We start from the raw sequence: 17000 nt of genomic DNA on the forward strand, positions 1-17000 counted from the left end.
TGCTTTTTAAACAGATCCAATTGTGCCTCCTTTTGCTGATAGGCTGTCATCATTTTGCTGGCAGCTGAAGTATTTGCTATGTAGATTGTAAATCAGTCTTTAAACTTGGGAATTCTCTGCAGAGCTGTATAAATGAGCACTCTGAGTTACTGTAAGTGAACATTTTGCCTTTACTTAACAGCAGAACATTAGCTTTTTACACCAACAAAATTATTTTAAAATCTGTCAGCTACTTGTAAGGAAATCAGCAATAAGTGGTATGGGGAAGAAACCTTCCTTTAGGAAGTGGAAAGCTGATCTGAAACTTCAATTCTGGGTAATCAAAGCTTTCTGCTGAGTGTGTTTGATTCAGTTTTGCTGTCTGACTAAATATAATTCCAATTACTGAGTGGGGGGGGGAAAATCACTTGTGTTTGTTTGATTTAACAGGTGACACATGGACTGAGACCCTGGCCTACGTGCTCTTCTGGGGAAGTGCAAGTTTTGGAACTTTTGCTATCATTCTTTACAATGGCAAGGATTTTGTAGATGCACCAAAACTGGTTCAGAAGGAAAAGATGGACTGAATTTGTGTGTGTGGAAAGCGGCTTGGCATGGAGGACTCCTCAAGCCACACTTGGAGTCTCTACTGACCTGCTTTCCACACCAAGTAGTGGTCTTTTTAACTTTCTTCTTTGCTGGGAGAGAACTAAATTATCGTTTTGGTGGTGGTACCTTACAGTTGAGATCTGATTTCAGTTTGTCACAATGATCTTTGGAATATTGCATTAGTTGTGAAGGTTGCCCTCATAACAAAGTAAGTTTCATGTGGAAGCCACGATGATGCTGGTGTTAGGTGTGTTTTGGTGTATAAATAGGCCTACTCAGCTGACAGGTGAGCAGGATAGTTCCAGCCAAGCTATGTGATTTTGATGGGAGAGGTCTGTGGTGCTGCTCATGTGTCAACATACCCAGATGTTGGAGTGTTAATATAGACTCAAATCATGTTCTGAGCTAATATAACTTCACTCTAAGAACAGGAAAGCGGAGTTTGCTTTCTAGATCTTACAGTTGAATTTCATTTGTCATAATAGTCGATGTGAGCAAGAGTCCTATTTGTATACATACCACTCTATTTGCTCCAAACGTAAAAAAAAGATGTGTATTAATGCTTTGTTTAAAATATGTGTTGTCTTTTGATGCAATATTCAATTAAATCATTGTTAGGGAGGGAAGAATGAGAATGTGATTAGACATTTCTGAAGCAGCAAATGTCGGCACTGCCTAAATAGTGCAGTCTTCAGACAATACTGTATTACAGTTTGACAGCTTAAGCATGATTCAAATTCAAATACAAGTTGTCTCAAGATATAAATGAAACCTAAGAATGTAAAACTCTTTCTACTGTGTTTCTTGAACCCTCTTATGCTAAAGGTCCAAAGTACTACCATATCTTAAGAACAGCCACCGTGTAGAAGATGCACTCCACATTTGTTTTTTGTTAGTCACTGCTTCTATACATTTTGGGGTAACCTGTGGAAGAAAATAACTCTGGGGAGATGGACTTCTCTTTAAATTCCATTTTTTTTGCACTTGGGAGCAAAAGCAACTTACTTTTCATGCATGATGTTGCAACACTTCTTAAAAAACAAAAACAAATTACTAAGCTACAAAAATAATTTGTGTTGGTTATCAATAAATGTGTGTCTTAAACTTAGTGCTTCCAAGCTGTATTTAAAAAAAAAAAAAAAAAAGATAATCCTAATCAAGGACCAATTTTAAAATATTTTGCCATTTTATTTTATATGGTTTCAGGAAAACCAGACATGAAAACTTGCTTAAGACGCTGTGCATTGTTTAATATTTCTTGTAAGTACAGCTGTATATTCAGATTGCGATTATGAAGTTTAAATATTAGAAGAAAAACTAGGGTTAGCACAACTGTCACTATTGAAACTAGTACACAAGACTGATGCTGCAGTGTATCATTGTGTTATGATTGAAAATATGTACAGTTTTTTTGCAATGGTAATTGTTCATTTTAACCTCAAATGTTTCTGAAGGCCTCTCTGGGTTTTGTTTTTAAACATTACCTGTTATCTGTACATTACCTATACTAGTAATGAAAAAGCAAAATACCTGTCTAGCTTTTTAGATACTATAATGGAAATATCAGTTGATGGTTGAACTGGAAATTTCTCTAACTTAATCTCAGACACAACTGCATAATATATAAGTGTGCACTATAGCTTAAAATAATGATTGGAAGGTCTCACTCGTGGGGCATTTTGAAACGTGGCTCAAGCAAATCTTCTGTGCGTGCTCTGTTTAAGAGTTTGCAACAAAGACCAAACTTGAATGGTTAATGTACCTATGTAGCAAGACCTGATGTATGTTTTGAGAGTTGGAAGGGTGTCTCTCCTTCAATACTTTGCAAAGTGTGTATTTCTAAATTCACATATGGTATACTCCATAAATTACAATAAAATTTCAGTCTTTTCTAGACTTTTTTTGTTCTGTATTCCCTTAGAGGTAAACATTTTTAATTGTTCCTTATTGGCAAGCAGCAGTCAAAAACACTGGAGAAAGGACTAATAAGCGGGGAAAAATACAAGGTCCTACTATTTTTGCACTTAATTTTAATGGATGATTAGTATGTAAAAATTAGCATAACAATTCTCTCTCCTTTTTGGAAGCAACCCTAGAAATGAGTTTGGTTATAATAATTCCCTCCCCTTAAGCTTGTTCTATTTTGCCTACAGAAGTGTGAGGTGTGAAGACTAGTACTATGGTTGGCTCCTTCTACTTTTTTTTGCTTTATATCCTCTTTTTAACCAAAAACAGGGCCAAGTTACTCATATGTCCTGTATCAAACCACTCATTCCCGCAACATCTTAAATTTTATTTCAGAGTTTCTGTAGATGTTTCTGACCACCTACAGGCGATGGGTGGGGTCAGAGAACTGGAGCATGAGGGGTGGGGGGGAGAACTAGAGCATCTGACACACTAAATGTAAAACATGAGGTGCAGTGGTTTTGAAGGGGCTGGATCCACCCCTTCTTATTGAAAACCAGCAGTTAATATCTGACCTGTGACAACTTAACTGAAGAGAGGAAATTTATTTCCACAATTTTTGTTTCCCTGATAACTCTTGTTACCTGCTGTCAGGCTCTTGTCCCTTCCTCCCCAAAAGAAAACCCCAATTTTATTTTTTCTGGATTGGTTAAGGCCAAGGAGAGGTCTGCACAAGGGGGATATCGCACACTAGGAAGCAGATGAAATTCTAACTACCTCACTTCCCAGCACTGGACCCACAGCCAACTGTGCTAGACTTGAGGAGCCCCCCAGGTAGGTGACCCCTGACACATTCCCAGAATACAGGGCATTACCCTTCGCAGCTGATTGGCTGAGGCAGCCACCTCTCAGCAAGGGATGTCTCCATGACCAATTGGCAGCAAGGGCTGGAATCATAAGACCCTTTGGCCAATCGGTGACAAAGGGTGGGTCCACCACAAGAAAGCCATATACCCCCTCCCTGGGAACTTTTCCTCCATGTGCACTGACCTGGCTCTAGGCACAGCCAATAGAATCACAAGGACAAGTGAATGACAGGACGAGGACAACGTTTAAAACAAGGAGGGATACCCTCCCTGCTCTTAATTTTTTTCCATCGTTTTAAATGGTTTTTTGTAAGACAAAGTCTTTGGCTGCAGCAGCGCAGCAGTGTTTGGCAGTGCGGCTTCCAATTGGAAACCTCCGGCTTTCTCCCACAAATCCCATTTATGCCCGTTCTGCCCCCTGCGCTGGGACCCGCCGCTTCCCCCTGCCGCAGTTGAGCAGAGAAGAGCAAGCAGCCAATGACGCCGGCCCACCTCCCCCCTGTTTCAGATGGGGCACGTGACTGCAGCCCGCCACTTGGGGTTGCCAGTGCTGCTTGGCCCCCCCCAAGCCAGCAGGTGGCGGCCGCGCGTCCCCATCCACTTTCGGCGCCGCTTCCACCCATTCATTCGTTAGTAGCTTTTGCCGCTTCCTTGGCGCGAGTTCCCGGCGCGGCCTGCTCTGAGGCCTCCGGACCGGGCTCAATTTTTTAATCTTTTTTTCGCCGGCCGTTTGCTTCCCCCGCGCGCGGGGAGGCCGTCCCGCGGTACCGGCTGCCGCCATGAAGCTCGTGAGGTGAGGAGGACACGGATGGAGCCGGATTTAGGAGCAGGCCCCGGCGGCGGGGAGTGGCGCGCCCTAGGCCTGAGCCTTTCCCGTCTCCTGCCTCACACCCCCAACCCCCGCTGCCCCTCACGGGGCGCTCTTTCTCTGCTCCTTTCTTCCCCGTCACCGGGTTACACTGTGCCGGGACCCCTGTGAGGGGCTTCGGAGCCCCGCCATACGCGCACACCGCGCATGCGCTCCGCGGCGGTCGCTCCCGTTTGGTCCAGGGGGGGTCCCGTGGACCGAACGTTGGGAGGGACTGCCGCGCTAGCCCGTATGTGGGGGGGGGCACGCACGCATATGTGTCCCCCTGCCCGAGCAGGGTTGCTGAACTCAGGCAGGGGGAGTCAGGGTGCCCATCCCTGCCTCCTCACACTTGCCCAGAAGTCTCTGGAAAGGGGCTGCAGGTCCCTGATGGATTCCTACATTATTGGGTGCTGCTTTGAAGACCCCAGCATTGTTAACGTGCTCATCACGGCCTTGCCATGTTCCGTCGTTAGGATGTGTTTTTAACTGCGTGTCGGGCACAGAAGATGTGTGTTTTTAACTGTGGTTCATTCCGCAGGTTTCTGATGAAGCTGAGCCATGAGACAGTCACCATTGAGCTGAAGAATGGCACGCAGGTGCATGGCACCATCACAGGTAAGAGGCTGCAGCTGCTGCTAAGGCACGGCTGGAAAACTGCCTCTCTCTTCCCGAGCAACTACACTGCCATCCCTAAATAATGACTTTTCAGGGGACGTTTCTTGTGAAATGTCTGGTGGCCAACTTCTTGCGATTGCCCCCCCAAGCACTAGGATAAAGAATGTCAGTTCATATTCTTCTTTATTTGTGTATCGGTGATGGGTGTTCAGGTAATAAAGATGTCTGATGTAAAGTTAGCAGTTAGTTCAGAAAACAATGAATGGATGTTTTGGACCTCTAATAATCTAGATCTCACCTGAATACAGATTGTTAGGGCTGCCCATAGTGGTCATCTGGACCCCCTCTGGTTTCCTTTACAATAAGCAGCTGTTGCTAAATGCCAAAGTAGCAGAGATTTGCAGTTCTTTGGTTGCTATTTAGAATAATAGGTATCTTCTTTATGGGAAGACTAAATCATTGAAAAAATCCCTACTAGTCAGTTCTGTTATGTTCTGTGTCTCCCTCTGACCTTTTGCTGTCATGTGTGCCTGGTGGCCCTTAGTGCTCTCAGCTCTGATTATGCTGCCCATCTACATCATTTGCTTTCCAGCGTGTCTGTTAACATAACTTACCCCTCTTGCTAGAAACTGATGCTTGCAGGCCACGTCTCTGTCTGGCTTTACAGGTAGCTGGGCTCTTCTTTATAAGGGAAGGGGCTCTTACAAGAGCCTGGCTGCCTGTAGAAGCCACAAGGGCCGTGGAAGCAGACCTAAGCTAACACTGACCTGCCAGCTGTTCCCGTAGACTTCCATGAAAATGCTTTGAAGACTCTGGTTTACAGATTATAGATAGTCATGGTAATATATCAAGAAGGAAGAATATTATTTTGTAATATCATTTAACTTTCTAATGAGTTGTTTTGGGAGATGCTGGGAGCCAGTGGGTTGATCATAAGAACCAGGTCTCAACACACAAGTGGCTGTGGCAGTATCCCTCTTGGGTCTTGTCTATATACAAACTTGCACTGGATTAACTAAAGGTGTGTTTACAAAATTGATTTAAACTTGTCCTACTTAAAGTCTTACCAACACAGTGAGAATGCTAAGGGGAGAGAGTCATCCCCCAACCCTTCCACCTCATAATTCTGTCAGTAGAAGTGTTTGTGTGCATATAGTTATGCCTGCATGATACATTTTTACATTTATAGTTTATTTTACTTTGCCAAATGAATAAACTGTAGCCACGCACAAATTTTGATGGAGGTATGGGCACCTGCTGCGTGGGTTTTTGCCCCTCTTACTTTGTAAGCATTGCTTAATGGCAAGACTTTTTAAGTAGCAAAACCTTAGTTAAACCAGTACAGATTTGCAGGGAGCTCTAAAACCTGAGCTGTTTTGCTACATTTGTATCCCTATAGAAGTATTTCCAACTTTATCAGTGCTTCCAGGTTTAAAGGTTAACTCTTGTATTGCCACAAGCATTCACAGCTGTAATAGTTGCATCTTAACAGTAGTAGCACACTCCCCAGGACTAGCTCCCCTTCCACTGTTAGAGGGGCTAAAATTTTTGTTTGTCTATATCCCTCTTCGCTGTAATCCTGTTTTTTTCACAATCTTATATTATTAAGAGAGATTTTTATGCCATGCTGAGAGGGTATACAAATGTGGAATGTAACACGGTTTTCTTAAATGACCACTGTATGGAACACATCTTCTCTTTGTGGTTGAAGCTCCTGGAGATGTAGCTGGTGTTTCAGTCTGTTGGGTTGTCCTTTAGTGGCTGGGCCACAGAAGAAAGCAACTTTCTGTTGCTGTGAGCTGAGTAATCAGCCTTTTGCATCAAATGTGAAAGACCTGTGCTGGAGGTTCAGGATTCTTGCATTTTTAATGATGAGGGAAGAGGGATTGTTTCTAAAATAAATATTAGATTTGCTTTTATGTAAAAATATATAATATAGGAAAGAGTATACAATTGTATATATAGGAAATCCCAGAACTAAGGTTGTCCATTAATTTTGTCTCCTTATCATAGCACTTACATGATTGGGGTATTCTCCCTGCAGAGCTACTGCCTGGATCCAGTGATAGGATGAGCAGTGCTTAAGGAATAAATTAAATTTATGCCGCTAGTGAGATGTGTTGAGTGAGATAGGGAACTCCAGGAAGAGCGGGGATGATTGTGTAGTTAAGGTAGCTGTTTGGGTAAACAGGTTTCCATACCTGTTACCTTTACAGTAGTGAGTCACAGTACTTGCACATACTGATATCCTTAAATTTGATCATTTTGCTAGTCCCTAGTTGCTAGTCAGTGTGGCATTTGGCAAATCTTATTAACTACGTTTATCAAGGGACATTCAAAGATGTGTGACCTCTTTGGCATAGGTATTGTACAAATACAGAGCGTTCTACTTCAAAGAACCTGCAGTTTAAATAGGTGAGGCAGACCCAGACTGCAGGGGGAAAGAGGTACTGGGACAGAAGCCAGGTGAATAATGTGAGGACAGCAAATGATGATGGTGAATGGTTTTGTCCAGCGTAGCTGATGAGTAAGCATTTTCCTCATTTTTTTTACTTAATTGATAACATAATTATGCTATTTTAATACAGTTGGAATTGTCCAGCATGCTAAAAGTAACTGACTTCTCGGTGCATATAGAATCATAGAAAATGAGGGTTGGAATCGACCTCATGAGGTCACATCTAGTCCAGCCCCCTGCTCAAAGCAGGACCATCTGCAACTAGATTATCCTAGCCATGACTTGGACTAGGATTCTTCTTTCCTAAAAGGTTTTTTTGTTGTTGTTGGTTTGTTTCAGGGGTGGATGTCAGTATGAATACACATCTTAAAGCTGTGAAAATGACACTGAAGAACAGAGAGCCTGTACAGTTGGAGACATTAAGTATTCGAGGAAATAATATTCGATACTTCATTCTGCCAGACAGCTTACCTCTGGACACCTTGCTAGTAGATGTTGAGCCAAAGGTCAAATCCAAAAAAAGAGAAGCAGGTTGGTTTGTAGCTACATACCCATTTCTTTTCATTACGTATTATAAGGACTTTTTTTCCAGAATATTTGAGTTCTTGAGCTGAACTGGCAATAATTATAGAAAAAGTGGCTAGAATATTTTCACTTCCACATATGGGAGCCTGATGTTGGCTTTTTCTGCAGGATTCTTTGAAAACACATATTTCAGATACATAATAGTACTCGAAAGTAAGTATTTGTAGACGATTCATATTCTGCTAATAAAACTTTTCTCTTAAATTTCATAAGACCTTTTCCCTCTGCGATTTTTTGTATATGTGGTCTCCTATTACAAAAGTTTGAAAAATATTAAACTAGAAAATTCCAAGGGAGGATTTAAAATTAGCTGGTTATTTACTTTTGAAAAGTTTTCTAGTGCAAAGAGCCTTTTAAGTGATGTTAATCAGATAACAGAAGAGTCCTTTCTTAGAGGATAAAAGCAAATTGTTGGATGCTGTACAGTATGGATGTCAAACTCTGTTGGCCCCATAGGTTCCCATTCTCCTTGGCAAAGCTGATTTGGCAACTGTTCCAGTTTTTCTGGGAGCTGCACTGTAGGCATGTGCTTTAGCCAGGCCAGTGGAACAGAGACAGTATGTGGTGTGAGACCCAGAGTAGGCAGCGCAGTCCAGCTGTAAAGGCCATTGTGTGCAGCATAACTTCCATTCTGGCTGGACTGTGACATCTGTTCAGGCTGCTCCAGGATCTGCATTGCATGTAGCATGGGCCCCAGACTGGCTGGAGCAGCTGGTATATCTGGTATACTGGTGGAGTAGGAGAGGGTCGATGGGCCAGATTTGGCTCGTGGAGCAGCCTCACACCGGGGGCATGCACCATGCCCCATGTGGGTCTGATCAGCCCAGGGCCAGTACTAGATAGAAGGGTGTATGTTTGGCACCCATGCTTTCCTGTCTCTAAGATTCTGACTTTTGTAAGAAGCCAAGTTGTATTTAGGCAAGTAGGCTTCAAGCTTCAACGCCTATCTACCAACCTCTTGTTTTTGCAGAATATGGTTCTTGCTTTTTTCATTTTAGTATTTTTAAGCAAAAAATTGTAAGACCGCACTAAAGATGTAAATAGTTCAAATTAATTATAAACTAAATTAAAAGTCCATTAATTACATTAATTTTAAATAGATATTCATAAATAAATTAAAGCTAATTAAACCCCGCATTTATAAAAAACTTGTTACGACCAGCAAAACTTGGAAACATACGCATAGCCTAATAGTTAGTTTGAGACTTTGTAAGTCGTAATATCCTGTACTGTTTCTATTTCCATTTCTCTACAGCAGTAGTCATCTCTCTCCTTCACAGTAAATAACACCTTAGGCTGGTTCAGTGAATGTGACATGTAGTATCCATTGGGTAAAGTTCATAACTCAGTTGTTTGGATACGGGGTCTGCCATTAATATGAGTAAGGTGGTTGTAGGGTTGTTCCAGTCTGTCTAGGAAACTTAGGTCAGGCTTCTTGCAACATCTTGCCACTCCCTTATCTGCTCTAAGTTAGGGGTGCTCAAACTCCAGCCTGTAAGCCAAATGCTACCTGAAGAGCCACTGCATCTGGCCCATGGGGCTCTGCACACTAATGGCCACTGATCAGTGGCCATTAGTATGGCCTCCCCTCCCCCCCCCCCCCCCAATTCCCAAACCCAGAGTCAGTCCACACACCCCTTCCCAGTCCAGCATCTGGGGCTGGATGAAGCCCTTTTTCCCCCTCTATGGGTCTGGCATCAGCCTGGGCTACACCCCTCCCCCCTCTGCTATGTGGCCAGATGGTGGCAACCGCACTGACCCCAGGCACTGGATCAAAGCCACTATCCAGCCTACAGTCAGACTAGGTGCTGCCCATCCAGCCCACTAGGGAAAAGGTTTGAGCACCACTGCTCTAAGCAATCTAGTGATCCTAGAGGGAGTTAGAAAGAGTCTGAGAGACTTCTTAAGCCTGTGTGTGAAATCTACAATGCAAGAAGTTGGTTACATTTTCTTTCTGTATATAAAAATGAACTCTCTCTCTTCTGAAAATGATTTATAAATCATATCCTCCTTACACTAATCTCAATCAAGTCCAGGTACAAATAGTACCTTTTCATGGAAATGTAAATCATTGTAGAAGTTGAGTAGAAGTAATTTCACGGTAATTCTATTTTTTCCAAGTCTGTTTGCCAATTTTCAATGCTTTTCTTGTTCCACACAATGGAAAACTAATTACACAGAGGAACTGGTGAAGCAAATACAGTTTAGAGGGCTCTCAAAGCACAACTGGAGAGAAAAGTAGATTTTCTTAGAATCTTAGAATCATACCTGTTTGTATAAGACTAAGACTAAGAGGAAATTTCAGAGGAATTTATACAGAGGAATTTCAGAGAAGCATGTTTTGAGCTTTCAGTATTTTCAAGGTGTTTACCCTTGCAATCCATTTAAAATTGTTGGGACCTTAATGTATAGAGTTCCTCACTACTTTTTAGAGCAAAACATTCATATCTTTTGGGCACATCCAGTCACTACAATAACAATATTAAATATTTTCATGTATTCATTTTAGCTGCTTCTGCATGGGCATTGAGTTAATCCACCAAAAAGTAGAAGACATGGGTCACATCTATATGTCATGCTGCATGTTTGTGCCAGGTTCAGTTACCTGCTGTGCAATCCTTCATTTCCCTCTGTTTGCTTTGTCAAAGATTTTTGATTGAGGAGAGAATGGAAAAGCACTATTACATGCCAAAATATTTTAGGCTGTGGTGTATACAGGTTTTTTCAGTTCTCCATAGGAGTTCCATAAAAACAAGGAATGTTATTGTCAATAGCCAACTAAGTTAATTAGAAATCCCAGCACGAATGATCCTAAAATGTAACTAGGACATTTCAGTTTGCTAATCCTCCATTAATAATGTTCCTTGCTGATGTTTTTTTACAAAGCTAAGCCATTTTTTCAAATCTTCATAGTATTTAGTCTCTCAGTCCATAATTAAGCATGTTATGTGCCATAATTAGAACATCCCTGTCAAAGGATTAAATACCCAGTCCCCTTTCCACAAAACTGGACCCTATCTGTGGCTAGAATGCCATGGCACAATATAACAGAAGCATTGTGTTGCATATGTGCAAAACGGTTCTAAATCCTATTACATGAAGAGGCAAGATTTTATGGGACGGTTCCTTTTGAAAAACTGCATGGACTTCAGCGTAGCTTCATCAGTAGCTTGCTTACTCTTGGAGTGATCTTGGGAGAAGATGACACTTCTTCATAGTAAATAAATGTTATGGTTGTGTATTAGGATTTTTCTTACTTTTTGGGTGCTGAGAGCTTCAGAAAACGTGGCCACTTTATCCAGGTGCCTAAATGGGCGATGGCCACTTCTAAGAACTTGGCTCGGCATTTAAATTGCATTATGTAGCTTTGCCTACTTACTTACTTACTAATTTGTAATGAGAGATCTTTTTACCCTAGGTAATATGTTTAATTGTAATGAGCAGCATGAGAAGTCTTTAATGATCCCGTATCTTGCACATGTAAATTCTAGTTTCTATGTAATTACATTTTTTCCAAAAGGAGAAAAACAGACTTGTTGTATAAAGCATTCATGACATTTAGAAACAGTTGTCAAAGGAATGTAATTCCATAATTATTTGAAGCAAAACTGGAGTTGAGAGTGAATTTACACTTTGGACAAAAGTTAAGTTTGAGTTTTGGTAGCATTATATCAAGCTGCAAATTTTGCACGATAGAGCACAATGCTGTTTGCATTTTACCCTTTATTTCAGGATAAGTTTTATACCTAAATAGACTTTAACTTGTTCTTTGTTTGGTTTGGTCAGTTGCAGGAAGAGGCCGTGGCAGAGGTCGTGGTAGAGGCCGAGGCCGTGGCAGAGGAAGAGGCGGTCCCAGGCGATAAATTCCAGAATCGTTTGGGATGTGGTAACAGGGCCTGTTCTAAAGAAGGGGTTTTTTTGTACAGGTTTTGTTTACAATGTCAATTTTTAATAAACACGACTGTGGAAAAAGATGTTTCTTCTTTTGTCAGCTAAGCTCCTATGGGGTCTTGTATTCCTAGTAGTGTGAAGGTTTAGTTCCAAGCATGCCATTTTGATATCTGGTCAAGAAATGGACTTTTTTTGCTAGCATATGCTGTAGTTTCACCCTTTGCCCATCTACTGAGTAAGTTGCTTGTTGAGATGTTGTAATGATGCTCAATCAAAATGAACCCCTAGTTTTCTTTATAAAACTTCATCATAGTTATGGAGCTTCACTAAAATATGGTAAGAATTAATACTCCTCTAAGTATTTGTTCAACGAACATCAAAGCTGACTCTGAAAAGTGTAGATAGAATTATACTTTCTGCTAATTGAACTTAAATTTTACTTCCTTTATCTTCCTTCAGAGATAGAAATGAATCGGGTCTGTAGAACCCAAGGATTGTGGCATCTTGTGATTAAAATTAAATGTTATCCTTGCACATGAATGTGATTGAAGCTTTTGTGTTGGGTGTCTTGGGAAGCTACCACAAATACATTTTTGCAGCTTGAAGGCATGCAGCTACAAGTGACCCTCTAGAAGACAAGAAGTGCATGCAGTACACAGTTACTGAAAGTAGGTATTTATTGTGTTTGGAAACATGAGAATTGACACAGCTAATCCTTAAACCTAAGCCAGGGGTTGGCAACTTGTGGCCTCCTGGCCAGATGCAGCTGGCAATCATTTGATCTGGTTTAGGGAATCTGTGGCATGGATGCTGCCCATCCCCTCTGCTGCAGAGTTTGTTGCTGTGCTGCATGTGTGATTACCTTTGCTGCACAGGGGCTGAGGATTGGCAGCAAGATTAAGTGCAGGCAGCGGGCCACTTTTGGGGGTGGGGGGTGAGACTTGACGCCTGCAGCAAAGGGCCAGGTTGCAATGGGTGGTCTGCATCAGTGAAAATTTGCCATTGACTCTTAAAGGATGGCATTATTTGTCTGGGAAAAACTTGCTAGCAATCTTTTTCTCAATAGAAATCCAGTTAATAAAACATGAATGGTTAAGGTACATATTACTTCAAAATAGTATGCATGGGAAAGAGTGGCTTTCAAGCTATTCAGATGTTTTCCAGTTTCTTAAGAACTTGTTTTCATAAGGTGAATGTAGCACTACAGAGTGAGACAATTGCCTAACAGTTGCAGTTAACATGTTGGCAAATGTACACTAATGTGAGCACGTCATGAGCTGCCCTTCTTTGTGTTTACATGTCAGAGGCTCTTGTAAAGTTGCTGCTTCTACAGACAATTTAAACCACTGTGGGTGCCTCTAGCAGTGCTTTTTGGTAAATAAAACAGACAAGGTTCAGCTGATCTATAAATAATTGCTAAGAATAATGGTTGCTGGGGTCTCCAGAAAGTGCACAGTTTTTGTATCTGGTAGTAAACCTTTTACGAAACCAGTTTTAAATGTTCATGCAATAGTTGATCTGTGTTCCCTCTTCAGTCTCCTTTTGATAAAAATTGCAAGTGCAGCTAGTGGTATGCACATTATAGATGAAGCCACCAGCAGTCCAATAACTGCCAGAGCGTAGCTGGGATAATCTTTTGTAACCAGTTGACCCTGCAAGGAAGAGACAAAATTTTAGCACAAAGCAATTATGTAGCCATTCCTTTTTCTAGCCTGTAAAAAATGAGTCTCGATTACTACCTGAAGTGTTGGATCTTTAATTTTGATGGATGCCAGTTGTTTTAAACTCATGCGTGGTTTTGCTGAGGAAAATTAGGTTGTAGAAAGCTTGCGATACACAGTTGGCATTCTGTGAGTTACTGAAGTTTGTCTGCAAGCTGTTTTCTTTATTTACTTTGCCCATTGTCACTAGTTAGAAGATGGCAACAAGAAACAAAGCTCTTTGTAGTTATGAGCAAATACTTGGTATGGCTCTTGTGGCATAATTTTTAATTATTGGGAAACCTTAATGCTTATGAGAACCTTTGACTTGAACAAAAGGAAGATTCTTTTCACTTTGAAACTGTATTTCTGCATTCATTTTGGATTGAAATTTGGTGTGCAGATTTTCAGCAAGGCATTTTGATCTCCAGCCCTCAGAAGAACAGAGAATACCCCACGTTGGAACCAGGAAGCGACACGGGTCAGTAAAAAAGAAAAAGAAATACCTGTGTGGCATCCCAGGCTTGGTACTGCAGTGTTCCTGTAAGGATGTAGTCAGTGATGTAAAATATAAACAGGCTTATAATTAGCAATGGGCTGGCAAAAGCCCACATAATTTTCCAGTACCAACTTGGTTTGTGTCCAATCATCAGATGAAGGTCTTTTTCAAATCTGTTGAAAGAGATTTTGAGCCCTCCTGTTAAATTTTTTTCATATAGTACCCTATTTATTTTCTGCACAGGATCAGGAGATGGCAATAACTGAGGAGAGCTAAGGGCCCCTGTTAGGAAAAGGTGTATTTTGAAAGAATGGGAATTTAAACAGGCAAACCCTATTCACAAGTCCAGCCTAAGTAGATAAAAATACTGTTTTATAAACAGTTACAAAGAATAAAACCCTGCAAGACAGCCTGAGTAAATAAAAAATATATATGGCCAGGCCAGAAATGAGCTGGAACCATGCCTAACTGCAGAGAAATTGGCTCACCAGGATCACATAGTAAGATCAAGAGGCACTTAGTTTTCACTTGGCAGAAGCCGTTCACATCAAGGAACAATTCAATAGCATCAGGGAGTGAAAACTGACAACTCTGCTTTAAACAAGTGCGGAAAGTTTCATGAATAGGTCAGAAAGTCAGTATTCAATTACAACTCTAAGAGACATGCTTTTGTACCTGATACAGGCAGAAAACTTTAAGCCTATGAAAAAATATGCTTCCAGTATGGTACAATAGTCCAGGGATGCTTTTGAGAAGCTGTGGACATGCTAAGACATACCACATTTTGTAAAGTGATGAAATGGATATGAACTGCATGGAGTAAATACTGCATTTCTACTTATTTTCCATGGGTTAATTTGTTTTAAAAAACGTGCTTCATTGAGAATGTAAAGAACAGCATATTGATTGCAGGTGCATGTACTTGTGCTTAAAAGGTGCCTTGTTGGCCCATGCGCGTATTAGAATGAATGTGTTTGGCCTGTGCAATACAGCACAGCACTTTTCTTTGCAGTTAGGAACTTTTTTCAGTTAGGATCCTTCTCGCTTGTGCATGTGCTCACTCGGGCATTGTTTTGATCATTCTGTATTGAATTGAACAGGACTGTGTTGCCTCACCTCTGAAAGAAAGTTGTTTTACATTGTTACTAATCGATTGTACCTGTGTTGAACCATTTGGTGTAGTAGAGGGATTTAGACACAGGAGGCAGAGCAAATAGGGAATGAGTTAGCCAGGCTGTTCATTTAAACAGCAAGTGCTGTTCACTTAAACAGGCCTCTAAAAATCATGCTACTGAAGGCAGCAACTTAAGATTGTCCCTAATTTGAAGGAAAATCCTGAATAGGAAGCAGGAACATTGAGGAGGCTTTCCTTAAAAGGGTTTCCATTATAAGAGTATCTGTTGGGGGTGGGCCTTGCTCATGGACTCATCAGGTTCAAGTCTCAAAGTCTAATACATCTGAGAGTTGCCAAGGCCACTTTGGAGCTACTGTACCTCAGTTACACTTCTGTGAAGGAGACAACAAAATGGTCTCTTTCCCCCTAGACTTACCTCCTTTCCTAGCAACAAATGCTGTCTCACCCTACGGCTTATGGGGAGACTTGCCAAGGAGGTGCCACAGCAGCTAGTTATACCAATGTCATCCTTCCTTGCCTTAACAGGCTGAAAGGGCAGCTTAGCCTTGAAATCTGAAAGAATTTCCACCCTCATCCTAGGGCAGCTGCCCTGGTGTAGAAATATGTCTCCACTGTTCCTGCCTGCACAGTAACTGTTAGAAGAAACAGGAGCCTGAGCTCTTACCTTCTTAGCCCATAAACATAGCAAACAGCAATAGTTTCCACCAGCACAATAAGCAGCAGAGAGAGGGTAGCTGCATAGTCATTGAATATGTCAAACCAGTAGTTCCCAGCTTTCATGGTGAATGTCAAGCCAACAATACAGTTGATAAAACACACAATACCTATAGGAACAAAACAAACTATTTTAATCATAACCAAAAGGTTAATGTTAGGGCTGGTATCAGAAGATTTATACTGAATAACAGATTCTGGGAGGCAGCCTGGTTTTAATGGTAAGCAATGGTTCTGTTAAGGGATCCAGTTGTATCAATGCCAGATACCTTTGACTGAAAATAAATATCCAGATTAGGGACGTTCACTCTGGAGAGGTTTGAGCTAAATTGTTGCTGTGTGTAATTTGCATTGTGAAACATTGAAAATCATCTTGCCAACCAGGTGTGTCCACATTTGAAGAATTATTGCTTTGCTTCACACGCCTGCATGCGCATGTGGGTGTGTACACATGCACGTGAAGCAATTTTTCAAACATGGATGCATATATATATATAATGCACTAAAATTGGATATAGTGAGTAATGGTCAATATTCAGGGGACTCATAGCGATAACTGGAGAGGCTGGAGGTAGTTTGAATTAGCTGTGTTTCTCATTGCTTGTTTCCAATTTTAATTTCAGACACTGTATCTTTGTTTCAACAAATGTGATGTGACTTTGGACTTCCATAGCTCAGGGCACTTGACAGACATCACTGCATACAGACTTTGTAGGATCCCTGTGAGGAAGTATGGGAGTATAGAGTTTTTAAAAATTATTATTTAATAGCTATCTATATTTCCTGTTACAACCATGAAAGTGTGGTGTGGCTGCTACTGGATAGGGACAACATTAAGCTTTATATTAAATTATTTCCTTTCAAAAGATACTCTCATTCTTCTACTCACAATGGTCAATGCTGACCAATGCTGGGTTATGAGCGAAGCATACTGACTATGGGTCATTTTTGTAAATGGATATAAAAGCATCACTACATTATTTAATTAAGCATATACCTGCCCCCCTGGCCTTTGTTCTCTGAAATGATGAGAACAAAAAGTCTTTGAATTGCTATGGTAGGTTCTGCTCTGCCTTTGAAATAGCTTAGGAATTCCAAATATTAATGGATTATTTATGGGGGAAAACTTGATCAAAATATGTGCTGAGGTTCAAAAAGCTTAGATCACTTTTTTGATGGAAGCCTCTTGCGATT

General features: G+C 41.1%; 3 protein-coding genes across 3 annotated transcripts in view; 2 read left to right on the plus strand and 1 right to left on the minus strand.

Moving 5' to 3' along the window:
* Nucleotides 1-2484, plus strand: part of SACM1L (SAC1 like phosphatidylinositide phosphatase) — a 41131-nt gene extending 38647 nt beyond the window's left edge. The window contains exon 20 of the mRNA XM_090046343.1: nucleotides 430-2484. Within this exon, the coding sequence (XP_089902469.1) occupies nucleotides 430-566 (137 nt within the window). The 3' untranslated portion in view covers nucleotides 567-2484. The remainder of the gene's footprint in view (nucleotides 1-429) is intronic.
* Nucleotides 2485-3940: 1456 nt separating this feature from the next.
* On the plus strand, nucleotides 3941-12292 carry SNRPD1 (small nuclear ribonucleoprotein D1 polypeptide). Its single transcript, XM_090046345.1, has 4 exons — nucleotides 3941-4152; nucleotides 4748-4824; nucleotides 7622-7813; nucleotides 11654-12292. Exons 1-4 carry the CDS (start codon nucleotides 4139-4141, stop codon nucleotides 11728-11730), a joined length of 360 nt encoding a protein of 119 aa, XP_089902471.1. The 5' UTR covers nucleotides 3941-4138; the 3' UTR covers nucleotides 11731-12292.
* A 125-nt stretch (nucleotides 12293-12417) lies between these two features.
* The window catches only part of SLC6A20 (solute carrier family 6 member 20), a 32190-nt gene continuing 27607 nt past the window's right edge, over nucleotides 12418-17000 (minus strand). Inside the window, exons 9-11 of the mRNA XM_090046344.1 lie at nucleotides 15757-15916; nucleotides 13965-14130; nucleotides 12418-13410 (exon numbers count right to left, since the gene is read on the minus strand). Of these exons, the coding sequence (XP_089902470.1) occupies nucleotides 13261-13410; nucleotides 13965-14130; nucleotides 15757-15916 (476 nt within the window). The 3' untranslated portion in view covers nucleotides 12418-13260. The remainder of the gene's footprint in view (nucleotides 13411-13964; nucleotides 14131-15756; nucleotides 15917-17000) is intronic.

This window comes from Crocodylus siamensis, chromosome 5, assembly GCF_052110815.1.
Source record: "Crocodylus siamensis isolate JL-2025a chromosome 5, ASM5211081v1, whole genome shotgun sequence".
Classification (NCBI taxonomy): domain Eukaryota; kingdom Metazoa; phylum Chordata; order Crocodylia; family Crocodylidae; genus Crocodylus; species Crocodylus siamensis.

Coding starts and splice junctions, on each gene's coding strand:
- SNRPD1 (XM_090046345.1), top strand. Junction 4,825..7,621: donor GGTGCATGGCACCATCACAG/GTAAGAGGCTGC, acceptor GGTTTGTTTCAG/GGGTGGATGTCAGTATGAAT. Junction 7,814..11,653: donor ATCCAAAAAAAGAGAAGCAG/GTTGGTTTGTAG, acceptor TGGTTTGGTCAG/TTGCAGGAAGAGGCCGTGGC.